This window comes from Orbicella faveolata, unplaced genomic scaffold, assembly GCF_042242905.1.
Source record: "Orbicella faveolata isolate gen_17 unplaced genomic scaffold, um_ofav_v1 contig_1, whole genome shotgun sequence".
In the NCBI taxonomy this organism is placed as follows: Eukaryota; Metazoa; Cnidaria; class Anthozoa; order Scleractinia; family Merulinidae; genus Orbicella; species Orbicella faveolata.
In genome coordinates this window covers 25,233,043-25,251,091 of record NW_028301536.1, presented here as the reverse complement: position 1 = coordinate 25,251,091, position 18,049 = coordinate 25,233,043, and the positions used below count along the sequence as shown (strand labels likewise).

The following is an 18,049-nucleotide window of genomic DNA, read 5'->3' as shown; positions in this document are numbered from 1 at the left end:
GGTTGTTTGTTTAGCTTGTATGTCCAAAACGTAATTACAAGAACTTGTGTAACGGAGCAAGAGAAGGGGATGGACTGACACGAAAGCAGTGAGGAATCTACCTGCATTTGCGCAGAGAAGTCAGCGTTTTCTTTGTCCCTAGGCGTGGCTTGACATTTTTTCGTCTATTTGTCGTCAGGATAAAACGAAAGCAACTCTACTGTAAGCACGTAGAAATTTATCAGAAATAGTCAGCTGCACTTGAGGTTTTGAGGTGCACTTAGTATTAAAATGATATTGATGCTTGGTAGGTAAGAGGTTCTGTTTCGTCTACTGCAGACTTGTACAAGAAAACCCTGAAGTAGCAATGGACTCCATTGTGCACATCACTCAACAAATGACCACAGCAAAACGGGCTCAGGTCTCCAAGATTTTGGCTGCAATGGACTCTGGCAATAATGTGGAAAATTCGAACGGAGACTCAGCGAGCTAGAATGGGACTTGATTCGACTGGACAGTCTTAACGTGCATCTCTTGGAGATGGTAGCGATTGTTGTTTTAGGTATGATTGTTCAGCAGGCCAAGAAAAACTGCGTCCTGTGGACGATAAAAAGGTATATTTCTATTCCGGGTAATTGGAGGTGATAGCAATGTTCACAAAACTGATTTTGTACCTAAAATGTTGCTGTGTTGTGACAAGGACTTGTACAGGAGTACAATAAAAAGCTAAAGCAAACAAAACAACAAGGCCCTGGTTGGAGGGCATAAAGGGAGGGATTGATACTCTACTGACCATCCAAGTTATGTTTAAAATAAGCGCATTTTTAAACTCTGGTTTGCCTTGCGCAGAGTAACTACATATTGTCAAGATGAAATAGTGCTTGAAATTTTCTCCAGAAAAAGTAAACGAGTTTCAGTTTTCCCTTTGTGCTTTCCATCACCGACTGGGTATTGTGGTGTGGGGAGTGAAAATGTTTTTGTAATTAAAAGTAGAAGTAAAGTTTAGCTATAATCATTTTTTTTTTTTCAAGAAAGAATGTAATTCAATAATTTCTTTCGTGACATAGGTTTGAAAATTTCATCGTGACATCAGCACGAACGTTTAGATTAGTGTTGTTACGTGATTTGAAGTCAAGACGTTCACGATTAATTCCTTTCTACGACCAGCCTAGTTAACTTGGGGAAGCGTCAATAGTAAATAAGGTTACAGTAAAGTGTATCAGAAATAATTGTGGGTGGGGAAAATAAAGTTTTTCGACAAGAATATCTGCAATAATATTGTACGTATTTAGAGATTCTAAAAAATCAACATTGTGGTAGTCTTAATAGGCGAACATTTTCCTTCGATTTGTTATCATGATTTCCGTCTCAGATTAATTTTTTTTTTTTGAACACGTAAATTTTGCTTATAAAATTCAATATACTGTAGTCTTTAGCAACCATTCTTGTATCTTAGATGATGACATTAGACTTTAATACTACTACTGAATGCAAGTTTTGAATAAAAGCAATTTTAATTTGATAGTCGATAATCTACGTTAATTGTACAGTCGGCACAAGGTCAGCAACAAAGGAGTGAGATCCTAAAAGAACCACTAAAGCCAGCGGGAAGCAGCCTGCCTCATGGAAGGCGTGATTCCACTCTCACCATTGAGCATGGAAGCTCTCATTTTAATGCAGTACGCACCAAAGAAATAAAGATTCCACTCCCTGTTTCCGTCACACTAAGTTCTCCTTAGGTTATTAAGTGAGGTAGCGTATGCAAGCAATGTTCTTGGCGTTGGCCAATAGAAACGCCGTATTTCCTCGGAGGATTTCCTACCAATGGCACTTGTTCATGCTCCGAAGCTTTGAAAACAGGGTAAAGTGACGGATTTGGCAGATATTGGTAGTCACAAAGTTCAATTCAGTTACTGTTGGCTACATGCATGAATATCTGCGAATTCGTCTCTTGATTTCTTGTTCGCTGGAAGAATTTTAATTTATGTTTTGTGAGCAATGATTGCATAACATCTCGGGGACTTCACAGGATCAAACAGCCTTACGACACAGGCAGACTTGTAGCCCTGTTGAACATGAAACACGAAAAATGTTAAGGTAGCGTCCAGACGTTAAGAAACAATTTTCACAGGTTTGAGATATGAATCACTCCTACGACGGACCTTTCTGTTACAGGAAAAAGAATACACACATTCTCCTAAGGGTCGAGCTTTGTTCAACTCAGATTTCATTACTCAACTCGTGTTTCTCAGATTTCTAACGGGAGGGAACAATAACTTGGCCAAGGTGTTTAAATACTCAAACACCAAATCGCCACTTTAAACTACTTGTTCTGACGCAAATTCTGTATGTTTATATACATAATGTATGGCGATTCGTTTTCAGTTAACTCTATTTCTCTGTCGTTTTGCGATCTTTGACGCCATAGCTTTCTTTGAGTTTCAACATTTTTCAAAGTTACTGGTTGATATCTACTCCGGTTTAGCTTAGGATTAATTTTTTTTTTCAACTCAAGAGTACCTGTTCATAGAGGTAAGATAATCTGTCCAAGAGAAACACACTCTCGATACAGGGGGCAATAGCTGCTCTAAGCTGTTGAAGGGAAACAAAATAAGTTGGTTATGGCTAGAGGCGATTAAAAACACATAGTGGAGTTCTCTAGCTTGAAGTTATTAACATATTTAGTCGAGTTAATCCACAAAAGTTCTGTTCATTAATGCTCTGTTCGATTGAACAAGAACATAACGCTAGATCAACACACTCCAAAACGGTACTCGTCTGAGGTAAAAACGTCACAACTGCTTCGCACGCTATTGGGTCATGCGTCTTACTGCTTGACTCCAGCCCTCTAACACTGACTACTGTCGTGTGGCTCTCACGGAAAACTTAACTCCCCTTTTCTCCAACGTACATTTGAGACTCCAAGAAAACATGACCTCACCTGATGAAAGGCGTGGAGTTGTTTTTTTTGATTTATGAATCTTTCCAGGTATGATTCCAATTCTCCGTCTGAAAACTTCCGATGAAAATGAGGTACATAGTGAACAATGTTATAACAATCCAACAAAAGACAAACAAAACAAAAAACCAAGGCGGAGACATACTTGCGCAGAGGACACTTCTGTACACATGTAGGACACTAAAGACATAAACAAACCTCGCTTATCCGGTCCTCCAAACCCAGTTTTTTCAGACATTTGTGGACATACTCCTTGAAATCCTTACATTTTGCCCCAGCTTTGCCAACATGCATTCCTCTGAAAATTAACAGAATCAGAACTAGAGCGTACAGTGCCTAGTCATCCAGGGCAGAGAGTGAAGAGGCAGCAAATAAGGAGGAGTGTGGCTGAGTAGTTACAGTGTCGCAGTTTTGAAATCACAGCTTTATCGTTCAGTGAATTTCCTTGTAAATGTGAAGAAAGGCAAATAAGTCAACAACTTGACCTAAAATTTACCAAGCAGAGATTTAGTTCTGAATATCAAGTTTTTTCATGAACGCGAAAGCAGCTTAATTACGCAGATTAGCGTTTGAAAACGATAGCAACAAGAAAGTTTCTCAGACATCTTTAATAAATAAGCAACTTTACGCTACTGGTAACTTAAAGTAGGAAGGTCAGAAACGTGTAAGATACGTACCTGGTAAGTTATTAATAGCGTTATAGATTTTTATACTTGACATTAAATCAGCTATGTGCTCAACTGTACACATATCCATACTGTACATGGTAGTGTATACAAAATGTGACACATCCATTGGTTGAAATTAGCTTGTTTCAAGTTGAGGAAACTCTTCCCTTTTTGGACCATTTAACAAATTAAGCAGAGAAGATGCATTTTTTAAACAATTTATCCGGAGTGGGGGGGGGGGGGGGGGCGGGGGGGGTCTCCCTTATAAAAAGGACAGGATACTCGTCGGAAATTTTGAAAGTTTTGTGGGTTTGGCTTGAAATTTTTTTTCTCCCCTAAAATTAGTACCAATTCTTACATAACACATTTTATCTTTTGTCGTATTTTTTCGCCTCAATACCCTAAAAGGTACCACAAAAGCTCCAGCTGTGGACCTTTTGAGGCTTAACACCTAAGAGCTACCAAAACTGCTTTTTAAAATGCTTTGAGGTACAATGAGTACCCCTGTCCCCCTATATGGGAGTCCCCGCCCACCCCCCCCCCCCCCTTCAATCCCCATCCCCGGGCAAGTACATTGACAGTAATATCCAGTAAAATAGGTTGAGCTGATAAATAAATAAAATAGATAAAATTTCGCATGAAAACAGACACTTTTACCAACCTGCCATCCAAGTCAAACTTCTCTTTCAAAATTACCTAAAAAAGTGATCAGTTAAACAAGTCAACCCAAGCAGTCTGAAACATTACAAAAGCAATGCATGTAAACTATTCGACAGTAAGTTCTTCATAGTGTGAATCTCAAGTGACATAATTTATCAAAGACAATTATTTGAAAAACCAACACGATTTTTCAATGTACATGTGGTCCACACTGTGCTCAAAGATTTCACCATTTCCCTAAAATATTCAACAAAATGTATTTCAATGTCTTTTGCCTTCTGCTACCCTTGCAGAAATTCCAGTACAGCTTTACACTTTCCTTTAAAATTTGTGACTTTTGTGACCCCCACGTCAGAATCTTCAATGACCTTTCAAGGGATTTTATGCTAGAAAGTATACCAATTTAAAGAAGACCAAGTGTTGGATGCTTTTAAAACTGTGGCTCAAATATTCAAATACTAGATATGTGTTGTCTTCTTATCTGTCTATACAGTGTAGATATTATTAGTTGATGAGAGTGATTTACCTGAAGAACTGCTCTGTACAGTACACTTGGAGGTGGACACTGAAACGATTGGTCACACACAGGCAATTAGGGACACAGTATATATTTACTGCTTTCAGTTTTTCTTTAGAAAAAGTGTAATGCAGCATTTTCACATCAGTCATATTGGTGCAGCAACTAAAGGAATTTTTGTTTAAAAGAAGTGACCCTTTCCCAATTTGAGATGGCTTCCGTGATGTCATTTGAAAATGACAGTACTACTAGTCAACACAGTGTCTTAGAGAATCACTACACCTACATTGTATTAATTTGCATGAACTTGATCAAGGGCAAAATAATAATGTGAATAGCCACTAAGGAAAACTGTTAATTTTTTACAATTAGTAACCGTCAGATTACATGTACTTAAGACATCACTGTACATGCATAATGCAGTTTTTTCTTGTACATTTACTACTGACAAATTAAACAGCTTTACCATGGTATATACCTTTGACTCCATAGCAATTCTGTCTGCTGCCTGGATATAAACATAAGGAACATTTTAGCACAGTCAAGTACATTTCATGTACAAATCTTGGAGAAATAATATAAATTGAAATACAAAATAATGATAAATAATAACAATAAGTATAATTATTACATAATATAATAATAATAGTAACAATAATAAATAGGTTTTAATAGTTTATTTCTTTTATTTACTTTTACCTTGTAATATACCGATATTGACGTTGAAACCCAGGAGGGAGCCATTATCTAACCACTGTTGAAATAGGTTTTAATAGTTTATTTCTTTTACTTACTTTTACCTTGTATATACCAATTTGTATGGAATATGTTAATTAATGTTATGATGATGATAGTAGTATTAGTATTAGTTGTAGTAACCATGATATCATGATTAGATACAGAAACATGTTTTACAGGTTTAACAGACATCCACGTGAAGATCAAATTGAAAGTTTAAATAAATACATAATGACGCTAAAATTTTAAAAAAGTTATTATTATTGTTATCATTATTTTTATTATTATAGTGGAATGTGTGAAGATTTGTAAATAGGTTTTCTGAGGAGATTTCAATAAAGTTCTTGTTATCATAATAATAATAATAATAATAATAGTAATCAGTAATTAATAACAAATAATATTAATTTTTGAGAATCATTTCTCCAGTGAAAAATAAACTATTAATAGTTTAGTACCTGCTGCGCAACCATTGTGGCATTTCTGCTTATGTGAAGTCTAAAAGGCTTTAAGAACTGGCTCATGGGAAAGCCTGGGTTATCTGCAGTATCATCACATGCTGGAAAAGTCATTATGATATCTTACATGTACTGTATTACTAAATTTAAGACTTGATCTCTACCATGGCTAGCCCACCCTGGGGCAGAATTAATTGGACTACAGTGTAGGTGGAGAAGTGGCCACTGACAAGAACATTTTAATAAGACTGAAAAGTATACTGTTGGATGTATTGTTGGGAGAAACCATCCTGTCCAATATGCAGAAATGGCTTCATGTGAAGGTTCAACTGTTGTTACAACAAAAAAATAATAAAAAAATAACATTATTTTATATTTTAATAGTTAGATACATGTACAAGTATAATGGACATCTCATGTTCAAGTTTTGAACTTGTTGTATTACATTAATTAGGTAAACTTTTTTGTTGCCTGAGATGTTTGTGGACAAATATACAGTGTGCCAAGTTTAATACCGACAAAATTAATTATAAAATAATACAAATGTACCATTCTCGTCCTGATACCTGCCTGTCCCCCAACTGGGTCTTGGTACAATATTATTTAAAGCTGGCTTTGGAGACACTAGTTTCTTAGACTACAATTTTCACTAATTCAACACTGTTGTCATATTTTACCAAAGATATCTAACTAAAACCTTTCTCTTAAAACACCTACATGTACAGATCTTTAACTTCCAAAGTAAAATTCTGGCCAGAAATGACATTTACTTGTGTATGACGGACTTAACTGAAAATTCTCCAGTACGCCAGTTTTAAACTTCCTGAAGTAAGGGGCATGTACTAATGTACTGTAGGTGCTGTAATCGAACAGTTTTAGTTTGAAATCAACTAGTGGATATTTTCAAGAATGAAACCAGCATTAGATAAAATCTTAGTCCAAAAATGACTAGCCAATCAAATCATGTGTCTCTAGAGCCACCCATTCCTCATGCCAAGACCCCACCAACTAAGAAGGACAGGCAGCTTCAATGGAGAAAAGAATTGTACATGTACGTAGATGTCTTGTTATGTCAGTAACTCAAGAGATATCAGTCTTGTTCCCACCTCCGAATTCCTGTGAAACAAGGTGATAACAGCAGCCAACAATACAAATCACCCTGACAGAGGCCTCACTCACAAAGATTCGTAGTGCCATTGGAGCTAGGTCACCACATGTGTGCAAGCCAACTATGAACATTCCATTACATCCTGTGGTAACACCATCAGAAGTTCCTAGATCATCGAAAAGTCTTGTAAGCCCTCCATTAGCGACAAATGATTGATCAACAAAACCAGTAACAGGGACAAATGAAGTTGGGCTTACAGTCTGTGGTTGTTGTGACTTTGAATTCACTACATTAGCAGCAAGTCCTGAATCAGTTATCTTACCAGACATGTTTCTGCATAGCATGTCACAATGTGTTGCACTGTCACAATGTTGAGAATTTAATGATGGCACTGATGACTGCGAAAAGGTCTCTTGTGAGCTGGCTTCTGTTGCAAGCTTAGATTTACATGTCACATCTGTAGAATGCTTAGATTCTACAACATCAGCTTCTGAAACAATGGGTTGTTTGCTTTCAGCTCCAATTATACTTTGCATTGGATTGCACACACATGAGGCTTTTTGTTGATCAATGATGGATGCCTTATTCAGACCAATGGTATCTACATGTATATTGTTATCATCATGGCTACAAACATGTGAAATGGGACAAGTTATATGATTACAGTATTTTGACGATGATTCTGAATAACCATCCTTTGTATTTCCTACATCTAAAGATCTTCCTAGTGGTTGTGAGTCAAGGTGACCACAGGTGATATTTCCTTCAGCTAAATTACTTGAGGCATTGACCTTTTCTCTTTGAAACTTTCTCGCTAGTCCTTTCCATGCTTTCAAAAGTCTTCCATTTCTTTTCGCTGCATTTTGTGTATTACTATGAGAGGAATCAACCCCTATGACATTTAATCCATACTGCAATGCTAAATGTTGACTGAGGTAGCCTTTACCACTTCCAAGATCCAAAATCTGAAAAAGTACATAGTAAGAGTTTTTTTTCGGATAATGTACACCCCATTGAGCATGGGATAGACAAAAATCTGATACTCCTTATATTCCTCTTTGGGAAAAAAGCTGTTATTGGTCTAAAACATAGACAAGAAAGAATGTTTAGTGTAGATTTTAGCAGCTGTGCCAGCAGCTGTCACAAGGCAGAAGCGTTTCATGAGACCCAATAATGTGCAGTTCCAGAAAATATCCATACCTGTACATCCACCTTGTGAAACCCATGCCTGATATGCATATGATTTCAGTCGGTACTGTACCTCAAGGAAGGTCGGCATTTCAAGGGGGAGGGGGATTAATTTCCAAAGCAAAAATGTTTCAAAGGAAAGTATGAATTCATCTATACCAGAATTTCCAGGGGGTTGGGAGTTCAAACTATCAAGAAAATCTTCCATGGGAGGGGTATGGATACTTTCTGGAAAAAACACAAATCAACTGTGAGGGAAAGCACTGAAGGAATCAAACCCACAATCTTCTTCACACGAGTCAGATACCCTAACCACTGAACTACTTATTTCAAATGTGAACAGCTCCCATGTGAATTCTGAGCATTTGGATCAGGAGTTTAATATGAAAACATTCTCTCTCTTTCTCCTCCCCTCTTCCCCGAAAGGGGTTGGGCCATCCTGTTGTTCATGAGATTTTCTGAAGGAGAACTAGATTTAGGGAAGTCCCCAGAATTTCTGCAAGGTTGTCCTGATGGCATTTCTGATCTTTTGATTTTTGGGGGGTTCAGAAGAAAGTTGGTTTTCTTTTAAGGGCCAGGGTATAAAAACATCAGAGGGTATTCTTCTGGGCATTTCTGTCTGTCGAGGTTTTACTGTTGGCAGTTCAGCTTTTATCATTTTCTTAAAGGTTTAAAGAATAGAAACTTTTGAGTCACCACCGGTCCATGGTGGGAAGGATAAAAATATGGGTATGGCCCACAGTGATAGATACATAGTTAACCAACAATACGATATCAGCAAAATAAAACAAGGGCGGACCAGAGAAAGGAATATTTACCTTGGTGACTTGAAATTGCTTGACCAATCTGTTGATTACATCTGACATAACATCCACTTCATAAGATTTTTTTGGTGTCATTATGTGTGAAATAAAATCCACCCTGTTTTCACTAGTAAACTCCTTTTGGTCCTTTACCCAAGAAAAGCTCTTGAGCTGTGCTAGTCTAGCGTCTTTCAGAAACGTCTTTAGGTTTTCGCCGAATCTTTCGAAATCTGTGGATTCCGTACAAGCGTTCGGCAAAGACGTGAGCTGGTGCTGTGGAAGTGATTCTAAATCTTGTCTGATGTTTCTCGGTAGGAGAGTTTCCCAGTGATTCGAGGTGAAGAAGTCCACCATATGAGCATCCATCAGTTGCTTTTGTGTTTCCAAATAGTTTATCACATGCTTAAAATCTCGATAGAAGAGTTTATCGGTTCCGCTGGTCGCCATGTTGTGATCTTTTCACAAGGTCAGACACCAGTCCCCGCCCCAAAGTCGATTTAAGCGAACTCGAACTTCTAAAATTGTGACTGCGGGCAACGACTATGTTTTCCATTAAGATGAAAAGTATCTCGAAGAAGAAGTTACAATATTTATACTAAACCTATCACGACTATTTATAAAAGAAATGTAGCACAAAATCGACCCGGCACGATCCCCGGCAAGGGTGGGGAGGGGAGGTTTGTAGTTTTAACTCTAGTTCAACCGTGAGGGGCTAGGCCGAACTCTTTCGTGTGTGTCGGAAAGCACAGCTGATGTTCAGAGCAGCAGGTGAAGGCTTCTTCATCCTTTCAAGTTAGGGTAAGTTTAAGTCTTGGAAGTTTAAATCGATTCTTTGCATTATTTAGAAACATTTCTTAAGAGTCCTATGGTTTTGAAGGGTTTCTGTGAGTAGGTAGCCTAATATCTTGTTCATGAAAATGTGCAGCTGCGGTGAACCCCGATGAACGGAGTCGTGAACGACGGCCGCCTAAGAATCAGAAAATTTAAAAATCCCGTCGCTAATATGAACGTTAAAAGCTCTTCTAGCTTCCTTTTTCAAGGTAGCTTCCATTTTTTTGTATGTGTAGGCTAGATATAAGTATTAAGCGTTACACTTGTGTATAAATTTTGTTCAGCTCTCTCTGACAAGGAACCGAGTTTCATGTCGAGAGACCGCGCGCGCGGGGTCTTCTCTTTCAAGCTGATAATTTTGTACAGGCCTGGCTAAGGTAGGAAACTTTGTTGCGGAAACATTGTTTCTCGTTATGTTTCCGGTGAGGCTAAATTAGCGGGAAGCAAACAAGATGTTTTGCTGCCCTGGTGAGTAAACGAGTCGAGGAAATATTGTTTCGGAAAACGAAGAGCTAACTATGCGCATAATGATAAACTGACTTCCGAGGAAGTCTGGGGAAGATTGTTTGGATGGCTACACTAGGGTTGTAGCTAGAAAAATAGTCTCCCAGCTAAGATTTTCATGGAGCTGGTCACCATTTTTCACGAGAGACCTGGAACAAAATTCTTGTCCCCAATCGCAATGCCTTGAATGCAGGGCTACCAAGCTTTATATTTCCAAGATGGCAGATGCAGGGAAAAAGGCCAAAAAATAGCTGCTTTGTGTACATGTATGATAACAGCTTGTTTGGATGATGAAAATGAAGGAACCTGAAAGAAAGGCCCAGATAGAGATTGGCTGACACGCCAGGAAATTATCGAATCAAATTGGGCCAACTTTCATTTTGGCCGCGGGAGATCTGAGGCTTATTTAGGCAAAATCCAAGATGATGGATCAATGTGAAGCCAACGAATGCTAACTAATTATTTTAATAAAAGAGGCACTGAACTGCGGGAAATCAAAATGTGAGTGACAAATTTCAAATGCAAATAAGCTAAAGGATTTAGACAATACATTTCAAGAGCTAAATAAGCCAGCTGAAGCGGTTATGAAAGTGAAGTTTGGCGGTCTTCGTGAGATACCCAAATACAGCATCGGCGAGCTATATCCCATGCTAGAACAAAGCATGATCTGCACAAAAACCGCAAGTTTTCGCCATTTAAGTTCAAAGATGAGCAAGGTACATCCCTGGATGGTTTGCTTTGACCTTCCCATGCCACAGGAGGTCTTCAATCTCTTGCGTAAGGAGATTCTTGGTAGAACAAGATATGGGGTAGAGGTTGAAGAGAAACGAGGATCAGTGGCTATAATGTTTTCAAGCCTGAGAAGATTATGTAACCTGTTCGAACAATTCAAAGATTGTGGTGAATTCAAAAAGCAACTTGGTGAGGGAAAAGGAAAAGCAAAGCTTATTGTAAATGATGAGAAGAAGGGAACAATGATGTACATTGCTAAAGAGGAGCTTTTAAGGGCTAAATTTTATTATGGATATTGGAATTGCTATGGCATCAGCCAGCATTGAAAATAACAGACCCAATACTAACCACATTTGGAATTGCTCAATCATTTCCCTTTAATGATTTGAGAGACAAAGGTCTCAACAGTCCATTATATTTTAGTTTACAATATACTTGCATCTTGAAATTCATGTTTATAAATGACAATATTGTTTGAACTGACACTACAACTACAAGTTGAGTTAACATGAATACCCAACTGATTTGCATGTTCAGTGTGTATATGAATAGAGCTGGCATTCATCAGAATTATATATCCAGTAATGATCAAAATGTTATAACTTAAATTGGATATGACAAGGCTGTGCTCCAAGAAAAAATAATTGAGAGCCCTTGTCCATTAGCATTTAAACTATAGATCCAGTCCCTTAAGGGTTAATACCCTACATTGCTATACAGTTTAACTTCAGTCATCCTAATATTTTAAATGGCAAGTTTTCTGGGGCAAACAGGTGTCCCTAGAGTACAGCCTTGCATCATCAAAAACTATCACTAAGATCAGTACCTTAAACACTCTTGTGTTGGTTTGCCGTCATGTACAGATTTCTTGGTCTCCTCCATGAGTTTATGTCCACAGAAGAAGCATTGTTCAGTTTCAGCTTCTTTAGACAGGCCACAGTAGCAGTAATGCTGGGGGTCCGTACGGATGCGGGTGGGAATGAGAGTGTCATGTGACTGATGATAGGCTAATAGTGAGGGTTGCTTGATGGGGAGCCATAGCTTGCTAATGTGGTCATGCCTAAAAACCTGATACCAACGTTGTTTGTACTGGCTGTTTCCGGCAAAGCTTGCAATTTGCACATGTTTAACTTCCCTGCCCTGCATTGTATTGATACCCACTTCATTAAGACACGAGAATAAGCACATGTCCCCGTGCTATTCACTCGATGCACGGCTAGTTACTGCTAGGACTTGCTAGCGAAATGCCGATACTCTGCTCTTCAGACAACGATAGAGCCGATAGATCATTACGTATGCACAAAGCAACAAATCAACGTTCCTTTCTTCCTGACTTCCACCTTGTAGTTCCTTTTGTTTTTAATCAGTCATAAAAGTTTAAATCAATAATCAGCCATGTTCTTCAACGTAATAATTAGGACGCCGTCGTTCACGTGCTGGGTAACCTCGTTCTTACTCTGGTTGTAGATCTCCTCTCTCTTCCTCCTCTTCATCGAGGTCACTGAGATCATGAGGTTCGTCATGCAACAGTCCATTATACGGTTTGAAGTGTGAGACGTGACGGGTTCGTTGGGCGCCTGCTCTCTCAGCAGGGTCACGAAATTGTCCTTGTACAGCGCATGCTCGTCAGCGGGTGGTGAAGGGGGGCGGGTGGAAATAGCGTTTGGCAGATGGGGTGTATGTATTTTTGTGACGTTTGCCCAGTCCATTTATTTATATTTGATTTTATGATTAAACATGGCCCACATGGATGGTTTTTCATGCATCTGAGTTTCTTCAATCTGCTTGATTTTGTAATGTTATTTATTTTTAGGTTAAAATGTACGTAATGATTCGCAAAAAGTTAGCAATGCATGGCAGCAAAGATCAGCTGCAAAGCAATAAAACATTAACAGGCCATGAGGCGAGTTGTAAACTATATTGAGGTCACCCCGCAGGTCACATTTGCAAATGGGAGTGACCGCTGGCCGCCTTGGCTCTTGATTAACTTTGCCTAAATTACATTTAGTCACATGTATACATATAAACAATATTGAAACTATTATAACTGCAATTATTTTCTTACGTTGGACATGTACATCAAAAGTTGTGAGTATTTTCTATCCAAATGTTTCAATATCGGCAATCTAGCATGTCAAAAATCTGAGTCATGTAGAACAACTCCCCTAGGGACCAGTCGTAAAGTGTTCATTGACACATGATTGGATGATAAAGTAGCCTTCTAGAGTTCGTTTTGTAATTAATGCCATCCTTTTTGACATTTCAAAATCTTAACAAGGTGGAAAACTGACGAGAGAAATATTGTTCAGCTGCTCTAGCAGCCGGAGCTCCATATAGTATTATTGGGTTGTATGAGCTCAACTCTATGTGGCCAGTGGTTTGCTCTGAGCCATGGAATTTACATGTAGCCTCAAACAGGATGTCATATATTGATCACAGAAAAGCCCCTCAACGGAGGGTTCAATAGTCTCATCTCTCATCTTTTTCTTGGCTTGTATTATTTCCCATGGACTAGAGCAAGTCAGTGTTCTTGCGACTATCATCCCAAATGCGTCTTCTTCGGAAAGAGTTATGCTGCAGTTGTTGGTGCTTCATTTACTTTCAGTATTCAGTCAGCGCTATCGATGACTGACATTCTCTTTTGGTCAAAGTCTTCCTTTGTCTTCTTTGTTAGAGTAATGGCTGGGGATTCATTTTCCTGAACTTTCATTAACTTAATTCTCATTGTGTCAAAGCTTCTTGTGGCATTGTGGATGATAATGAGAAACTTCAACATCTTGTACCACTTCCAAGAGGAGTGGTAGACATTGCTTGTCATTTGGCCATGGGTTTCATATTCAGCCTTGCTTTCTTTCTTTGTAAATTGTTCTGAATGATTCAAAGTGTTCTTGTCTGTTCTTGGAACCAACAACCGTTTATCCTACAGTGGAACCGGTAACTTACGGACTGGTCAGAATAAAATACCTCACAGCTGCAGGTTTCATCAAAACAAAAGACTAATGAGAATTCTACTAGGCCTGTGAAGCTGCCTGAAGTAATAATTCAAGTTTTTTGTGGACTGTCTAACAGTACGTCCTGGGTTAATTCCAGGCTCCTCCAACACTGAATCGACTGCCATAAGCTCCATCACTGCAGTTAGCAACTGCCAAATAATATTAAATTAATATTTTAAGAGGTCTCCAATCATTTAGTGGTGGTTTTCAGGAGGGTCCTCTAAAAAATAAAGGTCTAAGATATATTTAAAGTCCAAAATACAGTATACATGTAATAATAAAAGTTGAAAACTAAGACTACAACTAAGGTCTAAAACTAGAACTAAGGTTCAAAATACTACTAAGGTTAAAAATGGTTTAGTAAAAACTGTTTCAGTTTGTGTTTAAAAATCATTTTTGGCGTGAGTCTCTTGAGTTCACTCGGCAGTGAGGCTCAATCAACCCAATCAGTAAAATTATAGCAAGTTTCGCAACAACTAGGCCTGTGTGCATGTCAATTTGTTGCTTGCTACCAAATGAGGGCATTGCATGATTGCGTCATTTTGACTGTGAGTATCTCCATGAAGACTGTGTGCAAGGCAGTCTTTTTCACTCAAAGCCTCGCATATGGGCGCAATAGTATTTGGCCACAACCTTTGGAAGAGGATGTGTGTACTGATAATCAGATGATCCTTTTTGTACATCTCATTGAAAACCACACCAGTTGGACTCAAGTTGTGTTCTGTATTGTTACCCGAAGACTGGGTGTGGTGCCAGATTGCAACTTGGCATCATACATGGACTCAAAATTATTCCTATTTTCCCTTATGGTCTTTCCATGTTAAACTTGGAGTTGATCTATGGTAGTCTTTGTGAGCCTCCCAGTACATGTATTTAAAAAGTATATATTCATTCTTGAGGATGGCTTTGGCCCAGTCAATATTTCAGTAACCAAAGTTGTGACCCATGACGCTTCTGGTGGCGGCTGAAAACCATTCGTTGTCCTTTACCGGGTGATTGCCCACCAAAATCCAGCCAACGATCACCTCTTTCTCAGCCTGTGAATGTCGCCGGCAACCGGCGCCTAGCGACAACCCTGCTACATACCATACATGTAAATGTAAACATGACTTCCGACCTGTTAATATGGTGTTGGCAGCAAAAAGGTAAAAAAAAATAGCTGCTTTGTGTGTGATAATAGCTTGTTAGGACGACGAAAGTGAAGGAATCTGAAAGAAAGGCCCAGATAGAAATTGGCCAGATTGCAACTTGGCATCGTTCATGGACTCAAAATTATTTCTATTTTCCCTTATGGTCTTTCCATATTAAACTTGTAGTTGATCTATGGTAGTCTTTGTGAGCCTCCCAGTACATGTATGTTAAAAAATATATATCCAGTCTTGGGGATGGCTTTGGCCCAGTCAATATTTCAGTAACCGAAGTTGTGACCCATGATGCTTCTGGTGGCGGCTGACACATTCCAGTTTTGTGACTTTAGAAACTTGATCTTGCTCACGTAAACCAAACTTTGGATGTATATAAAAAAAATTCAATAGTAACGGTAGCATGGCTGATATAACATGGAAATGTTCATATTTAAAGGTTTTTGCTGTAAAGCACAGGCGCATTTAAACGTGCTCCATTGTTTCAGTTTGGACGGAACAGTTTCAAAAACGTTTTTTGTTTGAACATTGTACTTCATCTCTATATCTTCAAGCGACATTAGGTGTTCTTCTACATCATCAATTGTACGTTGAGGAGTGATGCTGGAATCCCCGAACAATGCTGTTAGCTGATCAGTTTAGCCTTGAAGCCACACTTCCTGTTTGTTGTCAGCAGCGCACAGCCTTATGGATGCTCGGCAGATCTTTGCGCGGTTCCACAATTTTGACACTTTATTGTATGGGCACATTCCGCATCATTTAATCTTTTTTGCAAGCCTGCCATGAAGAAGAGACTAAGTTTACTGGCAAATTTGAACATGCATTTGTCGTTACCTTGGGATAGTGGTTCGTGTCTGACTTTCTTGATGACTATCTTTGTTGTTGTTGTTGGTACACCCTCTTTCTTGGCCTTGCATTTTTTTTACTTTTACTTTTGAATGTGGGATAACATCAGGATGACACGTCTCCCAGTTGGTACACGATACATGGAAGTTCTTGCTCTGGACTGGTTCAATTGTTTTCCTATGTATGATATTTTTTCACATATAACGCATGAACCAAGTGTCTTACGGGCTTGTACAGAGTCTGTTTCATTATAGATTTGTGAATACCTCAGAAAAAACTTATTGACGTCATTGATAATGTTCTAGAATATTCTGGGACATTGAATGAAGTAAAAGTGAAACATGTGACAAATTATTCTGGAACAGAATTCTGAGACAGAACTATATTTAAAGGTGACTGTTGGCTATATATTAGAGAAAAAGTCATAGTATAAGCGAATTCGGTTTGTCCTAGCAGCCCCATTTCACTATCATCAAACATTTTTCAAAAGGAAGCACCTGTGGGTTAAGGTGCATTTTGCGTGGCATTTCTCATATGACGATTGGAGTCAATTTGTTTTTGAATTGCTTGTCCCCAAGATGGAATTTGTACCTATCCAAATTATCCAAGTGTGGGTCTTGGCAGAAGTCTCGCAGTGGTGTTGATATCAAGTCTTTTTAGGGGTGGCTGACCATCACCTATCCTAACGTGTTATTCTTAAAACGCTTATGGAAGGATCCCAACTACAGACTGAAAGTACAAGTAACTGGGGAGAAAGAAATCTAATTTCAACATCAACATAGCCAGGAAAAGCACAACTTAAAGTTATTTAAGAGTCGAAACTGGAATAATTGTGCACAATCACATTGTGATGTGGACATGGAACCACAAGAAATTGAATGGCTACTCTTGTAGAACTCTTCGGAATTTTATAATCCATAAATCCATTTCTTGATCATGCGATGTCTCAACGGACAAAACGTCGCATGCACCCCTCGTAAAGGAATAGCAGCGTTTGTGGTAAAAGATGTATATCTTTAGGGGCCATCATTTTCTTACTATGCCTACAAAACGAGAAATTGAATGGCTTCTCTTCTAGAACTCTTCGGAATTTCTTTATCCATAAATCCATTTCTTCATCATGCGATGTCTGAACGGATAGAACGTCCCATGCACTCGTTTTAAAGAAATAGCAGTGTTTGTAGTAAAAGGCGTATATCTTTTGGGGCCTTTATGTTTGTGAGTATGCCTACGAAACCATAACTTTAATGGCTACTATTCTTGCAATCTTGGGAACTATTAATCCAAAAATCCGTTTGTTTATTACGCGATGTCTCAATGGCCAAAACGTCGCATGTCCTCTTTCTAAGGAAATAGCCGTGTTTGGGCTACAAGGTGTCTATCTTTTGGGACCTTCAGGTTCCCGAGTATCCCTAAGAAACCATCAGTGAAGTGGCTGCTATTCTAGAACTCTTATAAATTATTAATCCATAAATCCATTTCTTGATAACACGATGTTTGAACGGACAAAACGTCGCATCCTCTCGTCATAGAGAAATAGCAGTGTTTGTGGTAAAAGCTGTATACCTTTAGGGCCGTCATGTTTCTTAGTATGCCTACGAAACCACAAATTGAATGGCTACTCTTCTAGAACTCTTCGGAATTTTTTAATACATAAATCCATTTCTTCATCATGCGATGTCTGAACGGATAGAACGTCGCATGCACTCGTTTTAAAAACATGGCAGTGTTTGTGGTACAATGTGTATATCTTTTGGGGCCTTTATGTTTGTGAGTATGCCTGCGAAACCATAAAGTGAATGGCTTACTATTCTTGACACCTTAGGAATTATTAATCCAAAAATCCATTTGTTTATCACGCAGTCTGAACGGCAAAAACGTCGCAAGCCCTCTTCCTAAAGAAATAGCAGTGCTTTGAGTAAA

The 18,049-nt window shown here is 38.6% G+C and overlaps 2 protein-coding genes across 7 annotated transcripts in view; one reads left to right on the top strand and one right to left on the bottom strand.

Annotated features, from left to right (window-relative positions):
• Nucleotides 1-1,501, top strand: part of LOC110043690 (acetyl-CoA carboxylase-like) — a 53,456-nt gene extending 51,955 nt beyond the window's left edge. For all 4 annotated transcript variants that reach the window (XM_020749172.2, XM_020749169.2, XM_020749171.2 and 1 more), the window contains one exon: nucleotides 319-1,501. In XM_020749172.2, coding sequence (XP_020604831.1) covers nucleotides 319-472 — 154 coding nt within the window. In that variant the 3' untranslated portion in view covers nucleotides 473-1,501. The remainder of the gene's footprint in view (nucleotides 1-318) is intronic.
• Nucleotides 1,475-9,729, bottom strand: LOC110043692 (putative methyltransferase-like protein 25). 3 transcript variants are annotated; one of them, XM_089297280.1, is made up of 11 exons: nucleotides 9,094-9,729; nucleotides 7,410-8,052; nucleotides 7,086-7,253; nucleotides 5,980-6,080; nucleotides 5,250-5,291; nucleotides 4,793-4,831; nucleotides 4,268-4,302; nucleotides 3,137-3,236; nucleotides 2,921-2,995; nucleotides 2,500-2,571; nucleotides 1,475-2,045 (listed from the first exon to the last, which is right to left on the bottom strand). In XM_089297280.1, exons 1-11 carry the CDS (start codon nucleotides 9,523-9,525, stop codon nucleotides 1,962-1,964), a joined length of 1,791 nt encoding a protein of 596 aa, XP_089153406.1. In that variant the 5' UTR covers nucleotides 9,526-9,729; the 3' UTR covers nucleotides 1,475-1,961. The 3 variants fall into 3 exon arrangements, with proteins under 3 accessions (XP_089153406.1, XP_089153397.1, XP_020604832.1); XM_089297271.1 differs by having other exon boundaries at nucleotides 7,086-8,052; XM_020749173.2 differs by having other exon boundaries at nucleotides 5,262-5,291; nucleotides 7,086-8,052.
• Between the last annotated feature and the right edge of the window lie 8,320 nt (nucleotides 9,730-18,049).

What these genes read in the sequence shown, in the direction of transcription:
- LOC110043692 (XM_089297271.1), bottom strand. Translation starts at nt 9,525, where the DNA reads ATGGCGACCAGCGGAACCGATAAACTCTTCTATCGAGATTTTAAGCAT. An exon ending in TGTTTCACAGGAATTCGGAG is followed by an intron (nt 6,081 to 7,085) that starts GTGGGAACAAGA and finishes TGACTTTTCCAG; the next exon opens with CATGTGATGATACTGCAGAT. An exon ending in TGTACAGAGCAGTTCTTCAG is followed by an intron (nt 4,303 to 4,792) that starts GTAAATCACTCT and finishes TCACTTTTTTAG; the next exon opens with GTAATTTTGAAAGAGAAGTT.